The following is a 22,693-nucleotide window of genomic DNA, read 5'->3' as shown; positions in this document are numbered from 1 at the left end:
TTAACATTCTCCTTAAAAGTTAAAAATTTTTTCTGATCTGGTTGTAAAAAGCTAAAAACATTATAAGAATAAGGAATTATGTCAAAATAAGGGGGGGTGCAATGGTATGGGGAATATAAAAAAAATAAATCTTAAAAAAAAAAAGAATAAGGAATTATAGGAAGTTCCCCTTAATTCAGTCACCCAGAGATGACAAATATGAAAAACTTGTGGCCTGTTTCTACCAATTTGTTCTATAGTAAGGTGCTAAAGTTTAACATTAATGGAGGTAAAATAATAGCCATGTACTGTTTGAAATTTCTTTTTTCTCCTTGCTATATATTGTGGACAATTTTGCATGCTTTATGACAGCCCCTGCTCCCTATCAATACACAGTTGGGTTCTCTCCTTCTTTCATGATTACATGCTTCAAAGTACTTTCCCACAGGCGCACTTTACACAGAAAGATATGTTTCTATGAACATGGATTCCTAGAAGTGAAATGATGGGACAGAGTGTAGCTATTGTAAAGCTGCCTTCAAAGAAAGTAAGACCTTTTGTTTGCTCCATACAGTGAGTTCAACATCATGCCACCAACATTTCCTCTCTCCCCTCAAACAATGTATGTATTATATATCAGGACACATTTCTTTAATGACTTTTTTTTTTAAAAGAGCAGTTTCAGATTCACAGTAAAATTGAGGGGAAGGAAGAGATTTCCCATGTAGTTTTTGCTTCCACATATGCACATCACCCAACAGCTATCAGCAGCTCCCACCAAATGGTACATTTGTTACAACTGGTACACTTCATCACCCAAAGTCCACAGTCTACATTAGAGTTGATGCTTGATGTTGTACATCCTATAGGTTTGATAAATGTATAATGACATATACCTACCATTATCATACAGAGTATTTTCACTGCCCTGAAAATCCTCTCTTTGCCTATTCATCTCTCCAATTCCTCTTCCCCTAAACATTAACTTTTCTCCTGTCTTTACAGTGTTGCCTGAAATGCTGCAGTTGGATTCCGAACCAGAGACTTTTCAGATTAGTTTCTTTTATTTGGTGATAAGTATTTAATGTTCCTTCCTGTCTTTTTTTTTTTTTTAAAGAGACATGAATTTTTATTTATTTATTTATTTGTTTGTTTGTTTATACATGCACTGGGTACAGTCAGAAGCGCAGGAGGGTGAGAGAATTCACCAGAGCCAGAGCGGGGAGCAGAGCAGGCAGAAGGACCGAAGTACACTGCTGAGGGGAGCAGCGGGTGGCAGGAGAGGTCTGCGCGCCACGTGGGACCCTCCTGCAGTGGCTGGGGAGCAGCCGGGGATCGAACCAGCGCCGCAGAGGCCGCAGAGGCTTCGCAACCCAGCGCTCAACCGCTGCGCCACCGGGGAGGCCCACCTTCCTGTCTTTTTATAGCTTGAGAGCTCATTTCTTTTTGGTGCTCAATAATATTTCATCAACTCAATGGACCACAGTTTGTTTATTCTTTCATCTGCTAAAGGGCATCTTGACTACTTCCAATTTTTGGCAATTATGGATTAAGCTGATATAAATATCTATGTGCACGCTTTTGCGTGGATTTAATTTTTTAAAACATTTGAGTAAATAACAAGGAGCATGATTGCTGGATTGTAGGATAAGAGTTTAGTTTGTAGGATGTTTAGTTAGTAAGACTGCCAAACTGTCTTTCACAATGTCTGTACCATTTTGTATTCCCATCAGCTAAGAATTAGCATTTCTGTTGCTCCATTCTTGCCAGCATTTGGTGTTGTCAATGTTTTGAATTTTTTCTGTTATAGTAGGTGCACAGTAGCATTTTACTGTGGATTTAATCCTCAAAGCTTCTCATTGTGAATATGTATTTTGGGATGATAGAAACTTCCAGTAATCCTGGATTTCTCTCATGTACAGGATGGACAAGATTAAAACATTGAACTTAAATTGTTAGCTGTGGATAGCCATGGCCAAACTTTGTGCTTCCAGTTGGACTGGTAGCTAGCTTGGATTCTGATTATGGGTCCACCCTGTTCACCAGCCCTGTAAGGCCAAGTGAATGAGAACATGGGTTCAAAACAGGGCAAATGCCTACTGCCCAGAACAGGTCATGGACACATCAGGAGAATTGGCGCTATCTGCTCAATTACTCTCCAGTACAGTTTCCCAAGGAACCTTACCATTCCCAGGGGCTGTAATTTATAACCCTGGAACACCCACAGAGTTATCCTCTCCCACACATGTTTTGGGTTGTGGTATCTCCTGTCAGTCGGAGCCTACGTGCCTTCAGTCCTAAAGGAATTTCTCAAAATTTCTTGTCTCTAACACAAATTAGTTTGCAGTACAGTGTTACACTTTGAAAAACAAATATAGCTTTTGTTATTTTTAGGTATCTGGGTGGCCCATGTGCTTGGTCCATCATCTTGATTTGATCTGTCCAGGTCATTTTAGGATTTCGGGAAAACAAAAACAGCTCTGTCAAATAATTTGGACCCCTGAGGTAGAACATTTATAAGCATTTATAAACAGGTGTTATATAATCATATAGCCTATGAGAGGCACTGAGTTAGGAACTTCAAAGATGTTATTCATTGCATTTGTAGTAGAAAAACTGGAAAAAGGTGGGTGCTGTGAACCCAACTGTACCTGAGTCACTTCAGTAAGAGGAGTGAACACTGACCCAAAGTCCCCATAAGCAGGAGGGTGGGCTGAATCCTGACCTATCTCTGAACAGCGCACCTGCACATGAAGAAACTGAAGCCAAAGCAGACAGCTGATTTGCCAGTCAGACGGTAAGCAGAGGCCCCCACAAGTCCCTTGAGTTGTCATGTTATTGTTCTAAGTTAGAAGTTACATAATTTCCTGTGACACTGACATGGAACAGCTTTCTGTTTTGTTGTGTGTGAGACTAAGTTAAACAACGAGCCTAATATTAGGCACCCCAGTCCACTAGCTTGTCATCTCTGGTCCAACAAAGCTCAAGTGATAACATGCAGGAAGTAGGAACATTAAAATTTTTTTTGGCAAACAGTCTGAAAACCACAGATTTCTTAATCAACTTCCATTTTTGTGTTTTTAACTCTGCCTTCTCAGTCTACAGACTAATGCTTTTTCCCTGCTGCAGCTTTCCACTTTCCCTGGGATTTAGCAAAAATATTTCCCTTGGTAAGCATTTTCCCTCGTTACTCTCTTGGCTGATTTTCAGCAAAAAAGGAACTGAAAGGCATTTATCCCCAAGGGAAGCAGTTTTTTAGATTTTACTAAGAAGTCAGTTAACATTTTCAGCATTCTCTTCTGTTCTTTCTTTGTTTTAAAGAAAGCTCTGGTTTTGTTTCATTTTCAGCTGGAGACTTAAATGACACCAAGCAAATCCTACTTAGTTTAGATTTCCAGGTAAAAAAGTTTTAAATTTTAAGTTTCTACTAAAGCATGTGGAATGGTTTTAATACTTGGGTATTTTATGTTGCAAATATTTTTAACACTTGAGGAAATTAGCTCTTATTAATAGATTTTAAAAGTTTAAAGTGTGCATTATTCTGTTTACTTGTTTTTTTTTCAGGATGAAGATTTCCCTAGTATATCAAACTTATGGACCTAGGATTTAAACATATATTTGTACGCTTAAATAGAATTACATGCTCATTAGATGTGTAAACTGGTTTGAAAATTTCATTTTTCCTCATTTTTAAGTCCTAAAAGAACATAAAAGGATTAAATTAAAATGTTTTTCATTTTAAACTGCTAAGTAAAGTTAAATGGGATAACAGACATTTTGTGGCTTCGTGTAGAAGTTAAAAATTCTAAATTTAATAATTTTAAAGCTTACTTAAGACAAATTATGAAAAAACTTTAAATGGAAAAAAAGTAAGTTAATTAAGATTTAAAGATGATATTTAATGTTGAGCTAAACACAATAAATGCTAGAAAGAGAAATTCACTTTATCAAAATAATACTGTGATTAGAAACAAATTTGCCCTAGAAACAAATTTGTTCAGTGCAAAGTTGTTATTAAAGCAAATACTACATGTAATGCACATTCTATAGATCACTGAAACTAACAGAGGCCTAAGCATCAATTTTAAATTGATATTAGAGGCCATTTCATAAACATTATTTAAACATTTCAGTGAGACTATTTAGATAGTGATTGCATTAAAAATAAGTTAGTTCTGTAAACTTATTTTTGAACATATCTATGTATGTTTCTATAAAAGTGAAAATAAGCTAATTTGGGGGAGGGGGAAGGAAGACTGAAAGATAGGACAGGATGAGATCCTGGGAGAGGGGTGAGCACAGGCAGTGCTGTCAAATGAGTGCCTACAGGGCTGGGATAGCAGGATTCCTGAGGTTCTTCTGGGAGTTTATCTTGAGGCCTCAGGTCTAGCGTTTGTCTCCTCATAGCTCTCACCATCATAGGATGGAGAGGCTACCATCACATACTATCATCAAAGCAAGGAAATGTCAATGTACATGTTGTAAGCAATGTGTAAAATTTGTGTTCTCTAACAGAGCCCACTATCCCTGCCACTCAGCAAATTATGCTCCCTTTCTCACAGTCTAACTTTTCATAACTTTCCCTTGCTACTATTGCTAATTCTTTCTAACATATTAGCTGGCACTCTGTACTTACTCTCATGATTTCAGCTGCCAGTCAGCTAAATGATTGACACATCCTTGCATGTTTCTCTAAAATTAAAGTGGATTACAAAAAGTTGTTCTAATATAGTTTTACTTCAATGATCTTCAGTAAAGGTTTTAAAATGACAGTAGCAATTAATGTACAAATCTATTTACCAGAAATTTACATGATGAGGTTAGCTGACATGAAGACCCCTTAGTGACTGCTCTTTGTTGAGCTAAGGGTCAAGTCAGAAAAGAGCCTGGCACAACCTGACTATAGAGGACAATTCTGGTGGATGAAGTTATAAAAAGAACAAGTGAGATTCAAGAAAGCAAACTATACTCTCTTCTCTCACCAAATCCCTAGAAATAACAGAAGATATATTACAAACAACTGCACTAGGAAACAAGAAGAAAGCTCTTGATGAGACAGAAATTGCAAGATGGAGAAAATATAGGAAAGTGTCTAAAGAGGAAGAGTGTAATCTGAATAGAGCTGAGAGAGAACCAAGAAAGAGAACTTGTGTGGAAAAGAAAGAAGCAATTTAGATCAAAAGATCTCAAGAAGGATAACTTAAAAAGAATACTACCCATCACATTATAGAAAAACTTTTGATTATTAAAGATGAGTGGAAAATCTGAAAAGAACACTATAAAGGAAAAAAAAAGATTTCTTAACAAAGGGATGAGAATCAGATTCAAGTCAAACATCTAGATAAAAGAAACTAATGGAACAATAGTTGAAACATACTAGAGGAAAACGATTTTTAACCACAATTCTATTTCCAAATAAACAATATATTTTCTGTGTATGGGAATTCAAAATTTTTATAACCAACAACAGTCCTTTAGAAAAAGAAGCTATATTACAGAAGGAAATAAAATTAATCTGAGGGAATTTCTGCTTCTGATAATGGCAGATTAGACAATTCAGACCAATGAACTTGCTGAAAATAATTAGAAAAGGAAGGGAAAAAAAAACATTATGAATGTCTGAGTTAAGACTGAAATCCAAAGAGGTTTGAACAGCTTTTCTTTTGGAGGCTTCTGTGGATTCCAGAGAAGTGGTGAGAGGCCTGAAACAGATTTAAAATAGATTCATGAGGCAAGTGAGAAAGAAAAATTAAGAGCAGTATCAAACAAACAGCAGAGTTATCAGGGAAAAGTGGCATCATCAAGCTCTGGTTTAGGACCCAAAGTATAATTACAAAATTGATACTGTAAAGCACAACTTCAATTCACTCAAACTATGACTGGCAATCCTCTTAACCTCATGCCTCAAGCAGATGTAAACCCTTTTGGGATTAAAAAAATACATCATCTTAGCTTCCAGTATTTTCATATACAATGTCTGGCACTCAATCAAAAGCTATCAGGCATATGAAGAAACAGAACAACATGGCTAAAATTATGAAGAAATAACAGGCAATAGAAATAGCTTTTCTATTTAGAGACTATTCTCTAAAATAAATATTCTCCAAATAGAGTCTGGAAACTGGAGACTTCAGATTTTAAAACAAATTTAATTAATATGCTCAAAAAGTAAGACAAGATCGAAAATTTAATAGACAATCAGAAACAATATAAAGCAAAATATACTAACAAACATGACCAATATAAAGAACCAACTGAAAACTCAAAAACTCAGCACCAAGAACAAGGAAGTCAATGGATAGATTAAAGAGCAGATAAATCATAGCTGAAGAGATCATTAAGTGAGTTGGAAGATGGGTTAGAAGAATAACCAGGATGCATTATGGAGTGATAGAAGGATGAAAAACACAAAAGGGAGAGACACACTAAAGACATAACGAGAAGGCTATCATATGTGTAACTGTAGTTCTAAAATGAAAGCATGAGAAGTAGGAAAGATGTTTCCAAACATCTTTGGAATAGATAAGATGTTTGGAATAGAGAAGTAGATAAGATGTTTCCAAATTTGAAAAACATCAGGCCATAGATTCAAGAAGTGCCATGAATCCCAAACAAGATAGAAATAAGAGAATCATATCTATGTACAAAAGTATTAAAAGCTGAAAACCAAAGCCAAAGAGAACATTTTAAAAGTAGACCGGAAAGAAGTTACCTTTTGACAGAAACATAATTAGATTGACAGATGTCTACTCAACAGAAACAAAACACTGAAAAATGCTATCTTCAAAATGCAGAAAAAGAACACATCAACAACGAATGTCATACCTAGTAAATACATCCTTTCAGAACGAAGATGAAATAAAAACATTTTCAGATAAACATTGCATCTCAGACGAGTACTACATTAATAAACATGATATTCTACTGAAAAAAGTATATTAAAAACATAGGACTGTAGAAAGGTTGATAGTAAAATGATGCAAAAATATACAAGCAGACATTAATCAAAAGAAAGCAACTCATTTTTAGGCAATGATTAACTTATGACAAAAAGCTCTACCAAAGACAGAGGAAGAAGCAGAAAGATATAACAATTCTACATGTGTATATACTTGTAACATGGCCTCAAAATATATTAACAAACATGACTTAAGGGCGTAAAAATATTAAACTGTATCCAGCTAATGAATAATGTAATTCAAAACCCATATTCTATTACTGTATTACTTGTAATTTAAAAATTAAGAACATAAAAATACTTCAGAAGATATGACTAGTAGTGTTAATAGTAGTAAAATATTTTACAAATATCCACCACCAAATTGCTTGTTAAGTAATTTATGAAGTGAAAACAGTATACAGACCAGATTAATTTATATACATTGGTGTATATGCCCATGTGTCCACAATTTATTACAGAGTGGAAAAAATAACAACAGGCTGTTTTTATAAATACAGCATAATATATACTGAACACTTCATTTATATTTAAATATAAATGCTCACATACGTTTAGAAGGGCTTATGAAAGATATATCAAACTAGGCATTGCAAAATTATAACCCACAAACCACACATGATTTTTTATTTATTTTTTAAAGATTTATTTTGTTTATTTCTGCATACAAGAGGTGGGGTGTAGGCCTGAGGTGGGCAGAAGGTGTGAAAGGATTCACCAGAGACAGAGTGAGGAACAGAACAGGTAGATTGACTGATATACACTGCTGAGGAGGGCAGCAGGCAAGACAGGAGAGGTCTACTGTGTCATGTGGGTTAGCTCCCTGTCCAGGGATCGAATTCACGCTGCATTGGCTGCAGATTTTGCTTCATAGTTCTGAGACTTAACCCCTTGTGCTACCAGGGAGATCCTAAACTTTTTTTTTAAAAAAAAGATTTATTTATTTATTTATATAAGCACTGGGTACAATCAGAAGCGCTGGAGGGTGAGAGAATTCACCAGAGCCAGAGCAGAGAGCAAAGCAGGCAGGACCAAAGCACACTGCTGAGGGGAGTGCCATATGGGACCCTCCTCCGGTGGCCGGGGAGCAGCCGGGGATCGAACCAGCGCCGCAGAGGCTTCGGGCAGCTTCGCAACCCAGCGCTCAACTGCTGCGCCACCGGGGAGGCCCAAAAGGTGGTTTATTATTCTTTTTTTTTTTTTTTTTTGTAGGACCCTCACCAGTGGCTGGGGATCGAACTGGCGCTGCAAAGGCTGTGGGCAGCCTTGCAACCCAGCGTTCAACCGCTGCGCCACCAGGGGAGGCCCCTAAACATTATTTTTTAAATAAAACACTATAAGAACAGACATATCCATCCTTTTACTTCTGGTATATGGCTATTTAGGAGCTACAACTGCAAAGTTGAGTAGTTTCAACAGAGATCACTGGGCAGCAAAGCCGAAGATATTCATTCTCTAGACCTTGAAGAAAATGTGACTACTCTTGTACTAAACTATGAATTATGGTTAGGACAAACTGTCTTTTCTGCCTTATACTCTCATATATCATTTTGAGTTTAAAAAAATGTGTTTTTTAATAAACTGAAAATTTTAAAAGGATTGATGAAAGAGATAAAGAACTCAGGACAGAAAACTGTATGAACACAGATTTTATCTTTAGGTCTCTTAAAGAGTATCACACGACAATAAATTATAACTCAGTCTAAGCAAGAACGTCCTATCAGGCTCTTGGAACAGGGAATGTGAGGAGAGAAAAAAAATTCCCCATTATTTGAAAAGTAAATGACTTCAAAGATTCCTTTAAAATCTGAGTTGTATCAGATATAGACAGAATCTGTAAGCAGGAGACCATTATAAATGAGGACGATTGCTAGGAAACAACAACAGCATCACATGAGCACAGGAAAAACACAACAATCTGAAAAGCAGGACCAGAAATCAAGGAATGTGCATGTTGATGGCAGGAACACTGGTTCCTGTGGCCACAGGCACAATGTGGACAAGGTGTGTACTTGCTCCTTCAGAACTCAAGTATTCAAAATGGAAGAGAGTAAGTCTGGAAACAGATCAAAAGAAAAGAGCATCTTGGAATGAGGAGAATGTCTTAGGAAAGAGATTACCATATGGAAACAATGCTTCGTTTATAACTAACCACTGAAGGAACCTATTCAGTGACAACTCATTAGCTCTTGCCTATAAACAACATGTGACTGTCCTTATTGAAATCCTTCAGTAAATATTTTTTTTTTAAAAGATTTATTTATTTATTTATGCACGTGCTGGGTACAGTCAGAAGTGTGGGAGGGTGAGAGAATTCACCAGAGCCAGAGCGGGGAGCAGAACAGGCAGAAGGATGGAAGTACACTGCTGAGGGGAGCAGCGGGCGGCAGGAGAGGTCTGCGTGGCATGTGGGACCCTCTTCCGGTGGCCAGGGAGCAGATCGCCACTGGGGAGGCCCATTAACTCTTTTATTCTAAACCAGTGTTTCTCAATCTTGGCACTGCTGATATTTTGGGCTGAATTCTTTGTGGAGGGGCTTCGGTGGGCACTGTTTAGGACAGTGGGCACGACACAGGAAGCCTGGAGCCCCCTCCCAAAGGTGATTGCTAGAAGGGGTCCAGACATTGCCAAATGTCACTTGAGAAGCGCTGCTATAAATTAGTGGGTTGGCAAACTTTCACTTCTGATTATTTTAGACATTGAAGACCATGTTGTAGTTTTCATCACATCACCAACTCTGTCATTGTAGTTATACTCTGCAGAAGTAGCCATAAAGAGTACAAAGAAATGAGCATTGTCAACCCAATTAAACTTGATATACACATATTGAAATGTTAATGTCACAAAGTTTAATCTCTTATGAATTAGTATTTTTCCTGTACATTTTGGAACTTTTAAAAATATAAAAACATTTTTAGCTTTAGGCTGTACAAAAACAAGCAGCAGACCAAATTCGGCATCTGGTCTCTAGTTTCCTGACCCATGATCTAAGCTAATATCAACAACACGGCCTCGTCCCAGAAGTCCTCTAGGACATGACTTCACCTCTGCCAGAGAAGGTCTGTAGATTGCACAACACAGCTAAGTAGCTCAGGCCAGCTGAGGTTGTGGATTTTATTCATTGCATGATTTTAGATGTCTCATTCCAAATAGCCATCCACCTATTCTGAACAGTGGGGATGCACAGTGATTCCTCTTCTCTAGGCTAGTTCCTCTAAGAGTCTTATATAGTGTTGTGTCAGCCTCTAAGTTTAGACTATGTTTGAGTACTAGATGCAATGGTTGGTATGTATAGTTGATACAGGATTGTAAATTGGGAGTTGTTTTCTTTTCCAGCACAGAGCCTAATCCTGGGGTGTTTGCTCCTGTTGTTAACATGTGCTTAAACTCTGGTTAATGAAAGTGTTCCTTTACTGCCTTGGTTTTAGCCTAGGTGGGAGAAAGAGGGTGGCAGGTATTTTGAGTATCTCAGTTTTTGGCAGTAAGTAGAAGCCTCTTCTATGAGGAAATGAGGTGACCCAACCTGGTTCTCCCTGCCACTTCAGGCTCCAGCTTCAGACTCCAGCTGTTCTACACCTGGAGCTTTAGGCTTCAGCTAATAATCATCGCTGTGCACCCCTGATCTACAGTTCTCCAATATGCATCTTCTGTCCTAGATGCCAACTTTGTGCATCTCATCATTCAGTGCAATGCTAGGTCCCCAAATCCCCCAATGTTAGCATGTGCCCAAGACAACAACTGTAAGGGATTTTGCACAGCAGAAGTCCCACATTTTCATGGGTTATACTACCCAGGTATCACACAGCAAACACAGTTCATTAAAGTTTTCCTTCCCCTTTCCACCAAACCATTGCTCCTGATGTGCCCCTGATTTTTTTCAGGGATTATTGACTTTGTTCTGCTGCAATCTGATTGTGAGCATGCAGAGGAGGCAAGCCAGGGATCTATTCTGTTGCCATCATGCTAGCCTCTAACCCACCAATTTTGATGTTTTAATTTTGCCTTTTCCAGAATGCCATTATTTGGAACCACTAAGTGTGTAGCATTTTCCAGACTGACTTCCTTCACTTAGTAATATGCAGTTAAGGTTCCTCTATGTCTTCTCATGGCTTGAAAGCTAAATTCTTTTTAGGGCTAAATAGCATGCCATTGTCTAGCTGTGTCACAGTTTATCCATTCACCTAATGAAGGACATCTTGGTTGCTTCTGAGTGTCGGCGATTATGAACAAAACTGCTCTAAACATCCATATGCAGGTTTTTTGTGTGTTTGCTGGAAAAATTAGTTTTCCAATATTCCAATAAAGAATATTGATATATACGTATATTTGCTATTTCCTATCGCCTTTATCTTTTGTATAGATCTATAATTCCATCTTCCTTTTTTCTTCTACCTTATAGTACAGTTCTGCTGCTGATTAATTCCTTCAGCTTTTCTGTGTCTGAAAAACTCTTCATTTGCCCATGTTTCTGAAGACATTAACACAGGGTATGGAATTCTAGAATGGTGTTCTTTCCTCTCATGTCTTCTGGCTTGCATTGTTTCTGATGAAAAATCTGCTTTTATTCTGAAGTTTGTGTCTTTTTCTCTGGTAGCTTTTAAAATTTTCTTTATCAATGGTGGTAAAACAATTTGCTAAATATTTGGCATATTTTTCTTTATTTTTCTTATGTTGGGGCTCATTGAGTTATGTGAGGTTATAGTTTTCATCAAATTTGGAAAATGGTCTGTATTTCTTCAAATATTTTTATACCTCTCCAGTCCTTTGGGACACAGAATTAGACACACATTGGTCCTCTGGATGTTGTTCCACAGTCCGGAATCTGTTCATATTTTTCATTAGTTCTGTGTGTGTATTTCATTTTGGATAATTTCTATGACTATGTTTTCAAGACCACTAATTATTTTTTGCAATGTCTAATGTGTTGTTTATCCTTTGTGGTATAGTTTTTATCTTTTACATTGTAGCTTTCAATTTGGATCTCTTTAAATATCTTTCCTCTACCTTCTTGAGCATTTGAGATATAGTTTTAACTTTTAATGATCTCTTTAGTCACTATGTCAGCTGCATTATTTCAACAGATTAATTTTTCCCATCATTATGATGCAAACCTTGCTGCTTGTTTGCATGTTTGTGAGTTTTTGCTGGATTCCCAAGCACTTGCTGGGTGCTCTGGGACATGGTTTAGTTATTGCATGCAGTTTGATCCTTTCAGAAAAACTTGTTGTGAATTTTTGTGAAACAAGATCAGAGCAGCTGCTAATCTAGAGTTGTCTCCGCTGTGCTAGTACTCTCTTAGCACCCTGTCTGACACCATGAAGTACAAGTTTTCCACTCTGACTGGGAACACCCACTGTGCTGTCTTTTTCAAGTCCCAGAGATCATTCTCTTTGTCTTTTACAGTAGCTCTTTCTCCAGTTTTGAGAGGTTCATTCAAACAAATGTGCTAATCACTACTCAGTTGAAGACTTGTGGTCTCTGTAAGGCTCTTTTGGGATATCTCTCAGCTCTCTGTACTGTGCTCTGCAAACTCTCACTTCGTTGGTGTTCCTAGACTCATAGTTCTACTTTCAACTCAGGGAGGTTGTGGTGTTTTGCTAGGGCCACACCCTGGTCTGCAGCAGGGAAGGAACACCCTTCATGAAGTAAACAGGACTAATCACAGGGCTCTGCTAGGATTCTGGTATTGGAAATGACTGTCCTGTGCTGCTCTATGTCTAATGTATGAAAAATGTTTCATGTACTTTGTCCTCAGATTAAGTTGTTTCAGGTGGGATGGAGACCTTGGTTGAACGCAGAAGTCAGATGTGACAAGTCTGAGGGTAATGGCTGTCTGGTTCTCTAGGAAGTGGCCACAAATGAATGCTCAGCTTCTCCAGGAATCACTACTTCAAGAGTCACTCTGGTACAAGCTTGTTCAGTGGAAGAATGTGGCAATGCAGGGATGTGTGCCCAGTGAAGACTGTGTACATTCTTGGCTTTCAGCTGATGTTCCACATGGCAGAATGTCAAACATGGTGGTTAGTGACATTTGTACTTTGGCAAAGGACCTGTGGCAACCTTGAGTTTGCTACAACCTTGTAGTGTAGTGTAAGATCACAGTGTATGGTTTCACATTGACCACTCCACTCACTAAACTTTTTTTTGATAGGAAGGTATGCTTTACTGGGGTCCATGGCTTTCCATTCAGACATGTGGGATTCTCTATAACTCACCAACAGGTTTTACAACAGACCTATATAATTACTTCATACATAGAGATTGAAATTAAGTGTATGTTGATTATCTCCTGAGGTTCCAGCAAGATTGGGCTGACAGAGTCTGTGGCCACTTGCTGCACCTTTGTCCCTTTCAAAGGCCCTCTTCTGCAGTTTGGAGTTTTAATTTCTGTATGGAATATCACCTTGAACCTTCCATTTCTGCTCATAATGAACCAGGTCAACATTTGCTCTGGTTCACAAAGGTGGTCAACATAGGCCTGTGAGGAGTGAAAAATGCTGCCACTTTAACTAGTGGTCCTGGGACCTTGGGATCCCTGGGGTTTCAAATTATCCCCCATATACCCTGGTTGTATGGAAAGGGGTTTTCATTTCAGAAAGAACTGACAGGGATGGAAGTCAGCAAAAAGGGTAGAATGCTGGGCTCTAAGATTAGAGGGAAATGGAGGCTGCACACCCTTCCTTTGTAGGAATACTTGTGGGGCCACAGCATATGACCAGGTGAGCCCTTTAATCAGCCCAACATCACTATGTGGAGGTTTTCTCTTCACTTCTCCCTGCTACCCAACTTTACAGAGCCTGGACCAGCCCTTCTGACTGCAATGCTACTGCTATGTAGTCTTCATCCTGAAGAGCACCTAAGAATTCATTTCACAGATGTGTTTTTCAGGTTTATCATGTGCACCCAGACCAGCTGACTTAGACTTACTCTTTTTCTTTTACCTATTTATAACTAATGTTAGTTTGCTGCTCTTTTATATGGTACAATCATGGCCCCTCTTCCTGATATAATAATAAAGCTAGAGAATAAAAGAACCACCTAAAAGAATTGGAAAATGCTTGTAGATGATGTTCATGAAAGAACATCTTGGCAGACAGGTGGAGAGAAATTTCCTGAGTAACCTCTGAAAACCTACAACACGGTGTCCAGAGAGGCGTCAGCAAATTATAGTCAGGGTCCATGTCTAACCCTCCACCTGTTTTTGTAAAAAGAGTTTTACTGGCACACAGCTATACCATTTGCGTGCATATTATCTATGGCTGTGACAATAGCCAAGTGGATCAGTTACAACAGAGAATGCAATGGCTGTGAAGCCTATAATGTATACTTCCATCCTTTAGATTAAAAAGTCTGCTCAAGCATGGTCCAGAGATAAATATATTAAATGTTCTCTGATTCTGACAGAAAAATTCTAAATTTTGGCTTGAATAATATTCCAGCATACAGTCCATATATTGTGTTATTTCACAATGATGAAGCTGAGGTGTACAGCAGCTATAAGTTAATACTAAAAGGTAAAATTTAGTCACTACTAATGGCAAAACTCTGCTTCATTCCCACTGTAGGAACTGGATGTTGAAAAGCAAGGATGAAGTTGGCAGGACTGTTCTGCTTTCTTGTACTTATCATTTGTCACACTGACTTAGGGCAAAATGAAGAAACCCCTAGGAAGCAAAGGAAGAAGATGCATTATAAAAGACTGAGAAAAAATTCCAAGTCAAACCAAGGATCTAGCAGTCAGCTCAGAACTGGGCAGACTATGATAGCCACTCCATCAGCAACACTTGCCATGGTTAACCTGGATTACAGCATGGAGGATAAATTTGAATCTTTTTCAAGTTTTCTTGGAGTAGAATCAAGCTATAATGTGATACCAGGTAAGAAAATAGTATGAGAGAAAACCTTCATGAAAATAATGCCTCCTTCTGCACCTCCCCCCACATAAAATTTAAGCTCTATTATCTTTTGGTTTAACCTACAAAGCTAATTATGAATAAATTTTTAAAAATTTATAGAATATACTTAAAATACAAAATTATTGAAAGCCAGAAAAAAAATAGTTCCCTACAACTATATTTATAAAATCGCTATCTTGGTTTATTTATTTCCAGTCTGTTACTATGCTATGCATCATATTTTACATAATTGTCATTATAGAAAAAATATGTATACATTTGTTAACTGCTTTTACATTTATAATGAGATATCACTGAAGATATAGAAATAAATTACTTAGATGATTTTGTAGAGCAAAAAGGCAATGAATTTTATTTTCTCCGAGTTCATTGATATCTTTCATTTTTCTCTCTCTCTACCTACATGATGGTTTTTGGGTTTTTTTTTTTTTTGGTTGTATAGTTTTTATATCTTCTAATATCTTGAGTCATTTTACAAATATCAGCATAGAATAAGAGCACTCTGTCACCAATATTCCTCCCAGGACAACCTCCAATATCCAAGGAAATAAAAGCACAACAAAATTGAGGGTATTTTCAAGTGAACACGTTATTCTCACCAAAAATTTTGCTGGGTGGAGAGGGAGAATATGCCAAACATTATTTTTCGACATCAACAAGGCCCCTATTCACTTTTATAATCCACCTACTGCTACTTCTCAACTTTATTTCCATGTTGTCTTCCTGCACCACATTCATTCAGAACTGCATTCAACTTCAGGGCATTTCCCTGTTGTTCTCTCTCTTCTCTCTCTCTCTCTCTCTCTCTCTCTGTTTTTGTTTGTTTGTTTTGCTTGCACAACACTTGAACACACCAGTATATATTTTCTCCCAACACTATACCTTATAAACCCCTTTGGCCCTTCTCTCTTTCCCTCCACCCTGACCTTCTTAAACTCAGAAACGTCTGTTCAGTCATCAGTGTCAGCTAGTTTACAATGATTGTGCTTGTCAGTTCATTTACTTTATTTCCTTCTATTATTCTTATATGTTAAACGCACCAATATTTTTCTTAATCTTTCTGGTTTATCTTGCTTCTATAATAATGCCCTCAAATTCTTTCCACTTTATTGTAAATGGTAACTTTTCATCTTTCCTTATAGCTGAATAGTATCCCACTATGTAATCATACCACATCTTTATTCAATATTTTATCAGTGGATACTCAGATTGCTTCAAAATTCTACCTATTATAAATAATGGTGCAACAAACATTGTGGAGCATATAATTTTTTTTAGTTGATAATTTTTGGTTTTTTGAATAGCTACTGAAAGTGGAACTGCTGGATTATACAGTATTTCCACTTTTCGTTTTTTAAGATAAGTCCAGATTACTTTCCAAAATGACTGCACTTCCATCAAGATTGCTCCCCTAAAACTTCTGACTCCAAAGTTCATACAGTCATCATCACTGGACACCACCACCCTACCCACCAGAGGCCCAATTCAAGTCACAGGGAATAATTTATTGAAAGCTCAAGGAACAGAACATTTTTGGTCATAAGGAGGAAGTGAAGCTGGATCTATATCTGGGTACCAGCCTCAGCAGCTGACTGGGTCATCAGCAAAACTGGCAAAATGGTGAATGAGTCACAGAATTTAATAGCAGCGGAGGTGGTGGTACCCACAGACCAGATCATAGTCCTTAACTCATGCCCATTGAAACCAAGGTGCCCTCTCCTGATCCAGGAAAGAGATTGGTCAGTTCAGAAGCCATCAAGTCGCTATCACCAGGTTATTGAAAACTACCAGGTTATTGTCAAGATCACTGGGCATTTCTACGCCAGCCAGATGGTTCAGAGTAAGAACTGGAACATTCTAGCCCAAGTGAAATAGCTGCACCAAAAGGGACAGAGTAACCTGGTCCAGGCACAGGGGGAGTGACCCATCACACAGATTCAAGGATAATGGGCTGAAACTGAGAGTGAGTTCTCCCCACTAGACCTGAGAATGAGTGGGAATCAGGGATGGTTGGGCCGGGAAGCAGATCAGGTTTGCCACTTGCTTGAGAAAGTATGTTCCAGGGAGGAATCCTTATCTCTGGGCCCCAAACACCCAACCAATTGTCCTAACACTGCCTCCCCTTGAGGATATCACCTTGGAAATTTTAGCTTAGGGTACTTTAAATATGGATTGCTTAAATAAGTAAGTTCCACAGGTCCCATTGACAGGGTGGGTCAGATTCCATGAGGAAGAGAAAATTTCCTTCAGGTTTTTTTTTTTTTTTTTAAATAACAAAATGACTGTACCAATTTACATTCCCGCTAGCATTAATATGTTCCTCTTTCTCCACATCCCTTTCCAGCATTTGATGTTGGAGGTCTTTTTGATATATCCCATTCTCACAGGTGTGAGATGATTATCGTTGTGGTTTTCATTTGCATTCACATCCCTTGTTAAAAATGATGAGTATCTTTTCATATCTATTGGCCTTCTGTATATACACCTTGGTAAAATGTCTATTAAGACTGTTGCCCATTTGAAAATTGAGTTGTTATTCTGTTAACTTGAATTAGCTCTTTAACTTGGATATTAACACTTTGTTGGCTGTGTGATATATGAATATCTTCTCCCATTCAGCAGGATGCCTTTTTGATCTCCTAATACTTTCTTTTGCTTTGTAAAATCTTCATTGAGGTAATCCAAATGTTTACTTTTATTTGTATTTCGTTTGCCCCAGAGGTGGAGTCCCAAAAGCCCTCCCAGCACTGATGTCACAGAACTTATTGAAAATGCTTTCTTCTATGTGTGCAATTTTTTTGATGGGATCGATCTAAGTCTTTAATTCATTTAAATTTATTTTTGTACATGGAGTGTAGAGAGATCAAACTTCATTCCTTAACATGTGTATGTCCAGTTTACCCATTACAATTTCTTAAAAGTCTCTCCTTTTTCCACTGGAGGTTATAGCTCCTTTCTCATAAATTAGGTATTGATACAAGTGTGGATATATTTCTGGGCTTTTCAGTTCTGTTCTATTGTGTGTATATATTTACTCCACTAGCACATTCTTTTAATTACTGCTGCTTTATAATACAATTTAAAATCAGGTAACATAATGACTCAATTATTTTTCTCTTAGAAACGCTTTTGCTTCTGTGGTTCTTTATAGATTTTAGTATTTTTTGTATTTTCTTGAGAATATCATTGGAATTTTAAAGGATATTACATTAAATCTATATATCACTTTTGGTAAGTCATTTTGACTATATTAATTTTCCCTACTCATTAACATGGAATATCTTTCCATCTCTTTATGTTCTGCTCTATATCTTTGAATGGTATATTGTAGTTTTGTTGTATGAATCTTTCACTTGCTTAATTAATTCTTAAGTATGGAATTCTTTTTGATATGATTGTTAACAGAGCTGCTTTGTTAATTTCTTTTTTTCCTGTATATAAAAATACAATAGACTTGAGCTTTTTTGTTATGTTGATTTTGGATACTACCACTTCACCACATATTTATTGTCTATACTAGCTTTATGGTGAGGTCTTTAGGGTTTCTATATATAGTATCATATCATCTGCAAATAATTTTAGTATCATATTTTCCACTCTGGTTTACTTTTATTTTTTGTCTGACTGTTCTAGTTAAAACTTCTTCTTTTTTTAAAAAGATTTATTTATTTATACAAGCACTGGGTACAGTCAGAAGCGTGGGAGGGTGAGAGAATTCACCAGAGCCAGAGTGGGGAACAGAACAGGCAAACCGATGAAATACAGTGCTGAGGGGAGCAGCGGGCGCAGCAAGAGAGGTCTGCGGTGTCATGTGGGATCTTGGTTGGCGGCCGGGTGGCTGGGGCAGCCGGGAATCAAACCGACACTGTAGAGGCTGCGGGCAACTTTGCAGCCCAGTGCTCAACCGCTGTGCCACCAGGGAGGCCCTCTAGTTAAAACTTCTAATACAATTGCTAGGAAAGGAATGTTGAAATCTCCAGTATTAATTATGGATTTGCATAGCACTCCTTTCTGTTCTTCTAGAAAGTTTCGGTTATTCTCTGGCTGTCCATAATACACGGGTATAAATACACCTTTAGGTGCATATGTTCTGGATATTTGGACTCCTTTATTATTATGAAAGGTACTCCTATCCTGGTAATCCTTTTAGTGAAGTCTTATTTTCTCTGAAATTAAGAAATTTTTAGCTTATTAGCTTATTAGCTTTTCAATATTGTTTTCCCAAACTTTTTGTTATTATCTACATTTTTTCTTTATTTAGCAATTTTATGTAGTTACATATAGCTTTTTATAGGTTTTAATCCTATTTAATAGCTTATGCACTGTTGAAATCTTTAGATTATCTCCACATGATTAAATTACACACATCTTTAATGTTGGCTTTAATTCTATAATTTTAATATTCATCTTAGGTGTTCCTTGTTCCTTATTGTTTACAGTGCTCTAATTATTATTATTATTATTATTTTGTGTATAGTTACTTCCATTGTATGATTTCTGGTATGCCTCTATTTTATTTTTTAATTGCTGCTTTAAGATTTGGGCATGTCATGGGCCTCCCCTGGTGGCACAGTAGTTGAGTGCTGGGCTGTGAAGCTGCCTGCAGCCTCTGCAGCACTGGTTCAATCCCTGGCCGCTGGTGAGGGTCCCACATGGCATGCAGACATCTCCTGTTGCGCCTGCTGCTCCCCTCAGCAGTGTGTTTCGTCAGTCTGCCTGTTCTGTTCCCCGCTCTGGCTCTGGTGAATTCTCTCACCCTCCCACGCTTCTGACTGTACCCGGTGCTTATATAAATAAATAAATAGATCTTAAAAAAAAAAAGATTTTGCCATGTCATAAGCTACATTCAAATAATACTATAATATTCCATATTATTTTTACAGTCTTTTAACTTGAATTTTCATTTCCTTCTCTACTTTTTCTGGTTATCATATAAACTACTTTAAATTAAAAACATTGCAAATATGAGAAACAGAAATAACACTAACTTTAAACTGATCTTTATAGACACTTACTGAATAGTCCACTTAATAGCAAAATATACAGTGTTCAAATGTTCGTAAAATATTCACCAGGGGAGAGACATATTCTTGATCTAACAAACAAAACCCAACAAATATAAAATTAATAGAACCATATATATTATGTTCTATGATCAAAAAATTTAATCTACAAATCAAAAACATACATATAAACAAAAATAAAAAACTTCTAATACAAGATTAAATAGAGTGGCGACAATGCCTTGTTCTGATCTCAAAGGTGAAGTTTTCAGTTATTCAATATTAAGTATTATATCAGTTGTTAGTTTGGACATATAACCTTTATTATGTTGGGATAGATTCCTTTTCATCCAGTCTTGTTAAGACTGGTCCAACCACTATGGAGAGCTGTGTGGAGACTTCTTGACCTACTAAACATAGAACTTCCATATGATCCAGCAATTCCACTCCTAGGTATTTACCCAAAGGACACAGAAACATCAATTCCAAAGAGCACCTGCACCCCTGTGTTTATAGCAGTACTGTTTACAATAGTTAAGCTTTGGAAACAACCCAAACGCCCAAAAATAGATGACTGAATCAAGAAGATGTGGTACATATACACCATGGAATATTACTCAGCATTCAAAAAAGATAATCACATGCAATTTGCAGCAACATGGATGGCACTGGAAGGGATCATGCTCAGTGAAATAAGCCAGAAAGAAAAAGAAAAATACTGGATGGTCTCACTCATAGCAGGAATCTAGAAATCTTAAATAAGGGACCAGGAAAAAGAATAACTATAAGTAAAAATCAAAATCAACAAACAACTATGAACCAGAGACACTCTATGGGGAGTGGGGGGCGGGGAGGGGAGGGATTGGGGTCAAAATAAGGGGGTTGCAATTGTATGGGGAATATAAAAACAAAATATATATATTAAAAAAAAGTTTGTTTTTTTTTTTAAACCACAAAAGGGTGCTTTATCTTATCAAATATTTCTCTGCATCTATTGATACTATCATATGGCTTTAATCCTTACTTTTATTAATAAAATATATTACATTGATTGATTTGTGTGTATGGAACTATCCTTGCATGGTTTCAAAGACCCTACATATGAACTTGTAATGTGTTGTTGAATTTGATTTGCCAGCTTTTTGTTGAGAATTTTCACATCAATATTTAGCAGATATTGGTTTTCCTTTTTTTGTGATGTCTTTGTCTGTTTTGGTATTATGGTAATGTTAGCATCGCAGGTTATGTTAGGAAGTATTCCCTCTTAGACTTTTTGAAATAATTTGAGGAAAATGGGCATAAGTCTTTAAAGGTTTCATACAATTTACTTGTAAAGTATCTGTTTCTGGGCTTTTGTTTTGGGGGAAATTTTTGATTACTGTTTTAATTCCCATAATTGTGATAGGTCAATTTCAACTTTGTTTCTTCCTAGTTCAATCTTGGTAAACTGTATTATTCTAAAAATTTATCTCTTCAATGCTATGATCCTTTGATTTCTATGGTATCAGTAGTAATTTCTCCTCTATCATTTCTAATTCTATTTATCAAAGTTTTCCCTTTTCTTTTCTTTGTTAATCTAGCTAAAGGTTTATCAGTTTTGTTTACATTTTTGGATAACAAACTCTAAGTTTCATTGAACATTTGTGGTCTTTTTGATTTCTATTTACTTCTGTTCTGATTTTTATTATTTCCTTAATCTACCAAATTTTTGGCTTTATTTTTTCTTCTTTCTCTAGTTGCTTTACATGTAATATCACATTGTTTATTTGGGATTTTTATTCTTGATGTAAGCCTGTATTGCAATTAACTTCCCTCTTAAAACACTTTTGATGCAACCCATAAATTCCAATATTTTATGTCTGCATTTTCATTAGTCTCCAGGTATCTTTTAATTTCTGCTTTAACTCATTGTTGTTAAACAGCTTGTTGCTTTATCTCACATGTGTTTCATGTTTTTTCCAGTTTTTAAAAATAGTTCTTTTCTAGCGTTACAGCATTATGATCAGAAAGAATGCTTGGAATAATTTAAATCCTTATAAGTTCACTGACTGCTGACTTGTGAGCCAATATACAGTCTATTTTTGAGAATGTACCATGTGCAATTAAAAAAAAAGTACATGCTGCAGTTTTGAGGTGGAAGGTTCTGTAGATGGCAAACTGATCTGATCTAGTCCTCTTCTCATTTTTAAATTGGGGTGTTTGTCTTTTTGTTGTTGAATTTTAGCATTTCTTTTAAGTATATTCTGGGTATTAGAGCCTTATCTGGTACGGTTTCCAACATTACCTCCCCTCATATATAATGTCCTTTCAATTTCTTGACAATATCCTTTGATACATCAAATTTTTAATTTTGATGAAGTCTAATTTTATCTATTTTCTTTTGTTCCTTGTGCTTCTGGTGTCATATCACAGAATCCATCACCAAATGCAAAGTCATGAGATTTATACTTATGTTTTCTTTTATGATTATTATGGTTTTAGCTCTTATACTGAAGTGTTCGATTCATTTTGGGTTAATTTTTTTAAGATTTTATTTTATTTATTTATACAAGCACTGGGCACAGTCGGAAGCGCAGGAGGGATAGAGAATTCACCAGAGCCAGAGTGGAGAGCAGAGCAGAGCAGGCAGACTGCCAAAGTATACTGCTGAGGGGAGCAGCGGGTGGCAGGAGAGGTCTGCACGCCATGTGGGACCTTCGCTGGTGGCTGGGGATCGAACCGGCGTTGCAGAGGCTGCGGGCAGCTTCGCAATCCAGTGCTCAACCGCTGCGCCACAGGGGAGGCCCCAGTTTGGGTTAATTTTTATACTTAGTGTGAGTCAGGAGAAACTTCATATT

The 22,693-nt window shown here is 37.0% G+C and overlaps 2 protein-coding genes across 4 annotated transcripts in view; one reads left to right on the top strand and one right to left on the bottom strand.

Annotated features, from left to right (window-relative positions):
• Positions 1-22,693, bottom strand: part of CENPP (centromere protein P) — a 174,510-nt gene that overhangs the window by 34,500 nt on the left and 117,317 nt on the right. The gene's annotated exons all lie outside the window — the stretch shown is intronic.
• The window catches only part of ECM2 (extracellular matrix protein 2), a 42,428-nt gene continuing 22,788 nt past the window's right edge, over positions 3,054-22,693 (top strand). The window contains exons 1-3 of one of the 3 annotated variants that reach the window (XM_037492204.2): positions 3,054-3,149; positions 3,328-3,377; positions 14,503-14,814. In XM_037492204.2, coding sequence (XP_037348101.1) covers positions 14,526-14,814 — 289 coding nt within the window. In that variant the 5' untranslated portion in view covers positions 3,054-3,149; positions 3,328-3,377; positions 14,503-14,525. Of the gene's footprint in view, positions 3,150-3,188; positions 3,378-14,502; positions 14,815-22,693 lie in introns of those variants that run through there. The other 2 variants (XM_037492205.2, XM_037492206.2) reach the window with 2 other exon arrangements.

Source organism: Talpa occidentalis, unplaced genomic scaffold, assembly GCF_014898055.3.
Source record: "Talpa occidentalis isolate TD23 unplaced genomic scaffold, MPIMG_talOcc4v2.1 talOcc4.7, whole genome shotgun sequence".
Classification (NCBI taxonomy): Eukaryota; Metazoa; Chordata; class Mammalia; order Eulipotyphla; family Talpidae; genus Talpa; species Talpa occidentalis.
Note: the sequence above shows the minus strand (reverse complement) of the source record. Positions and strands in the feature narration are given on the sequence as shown.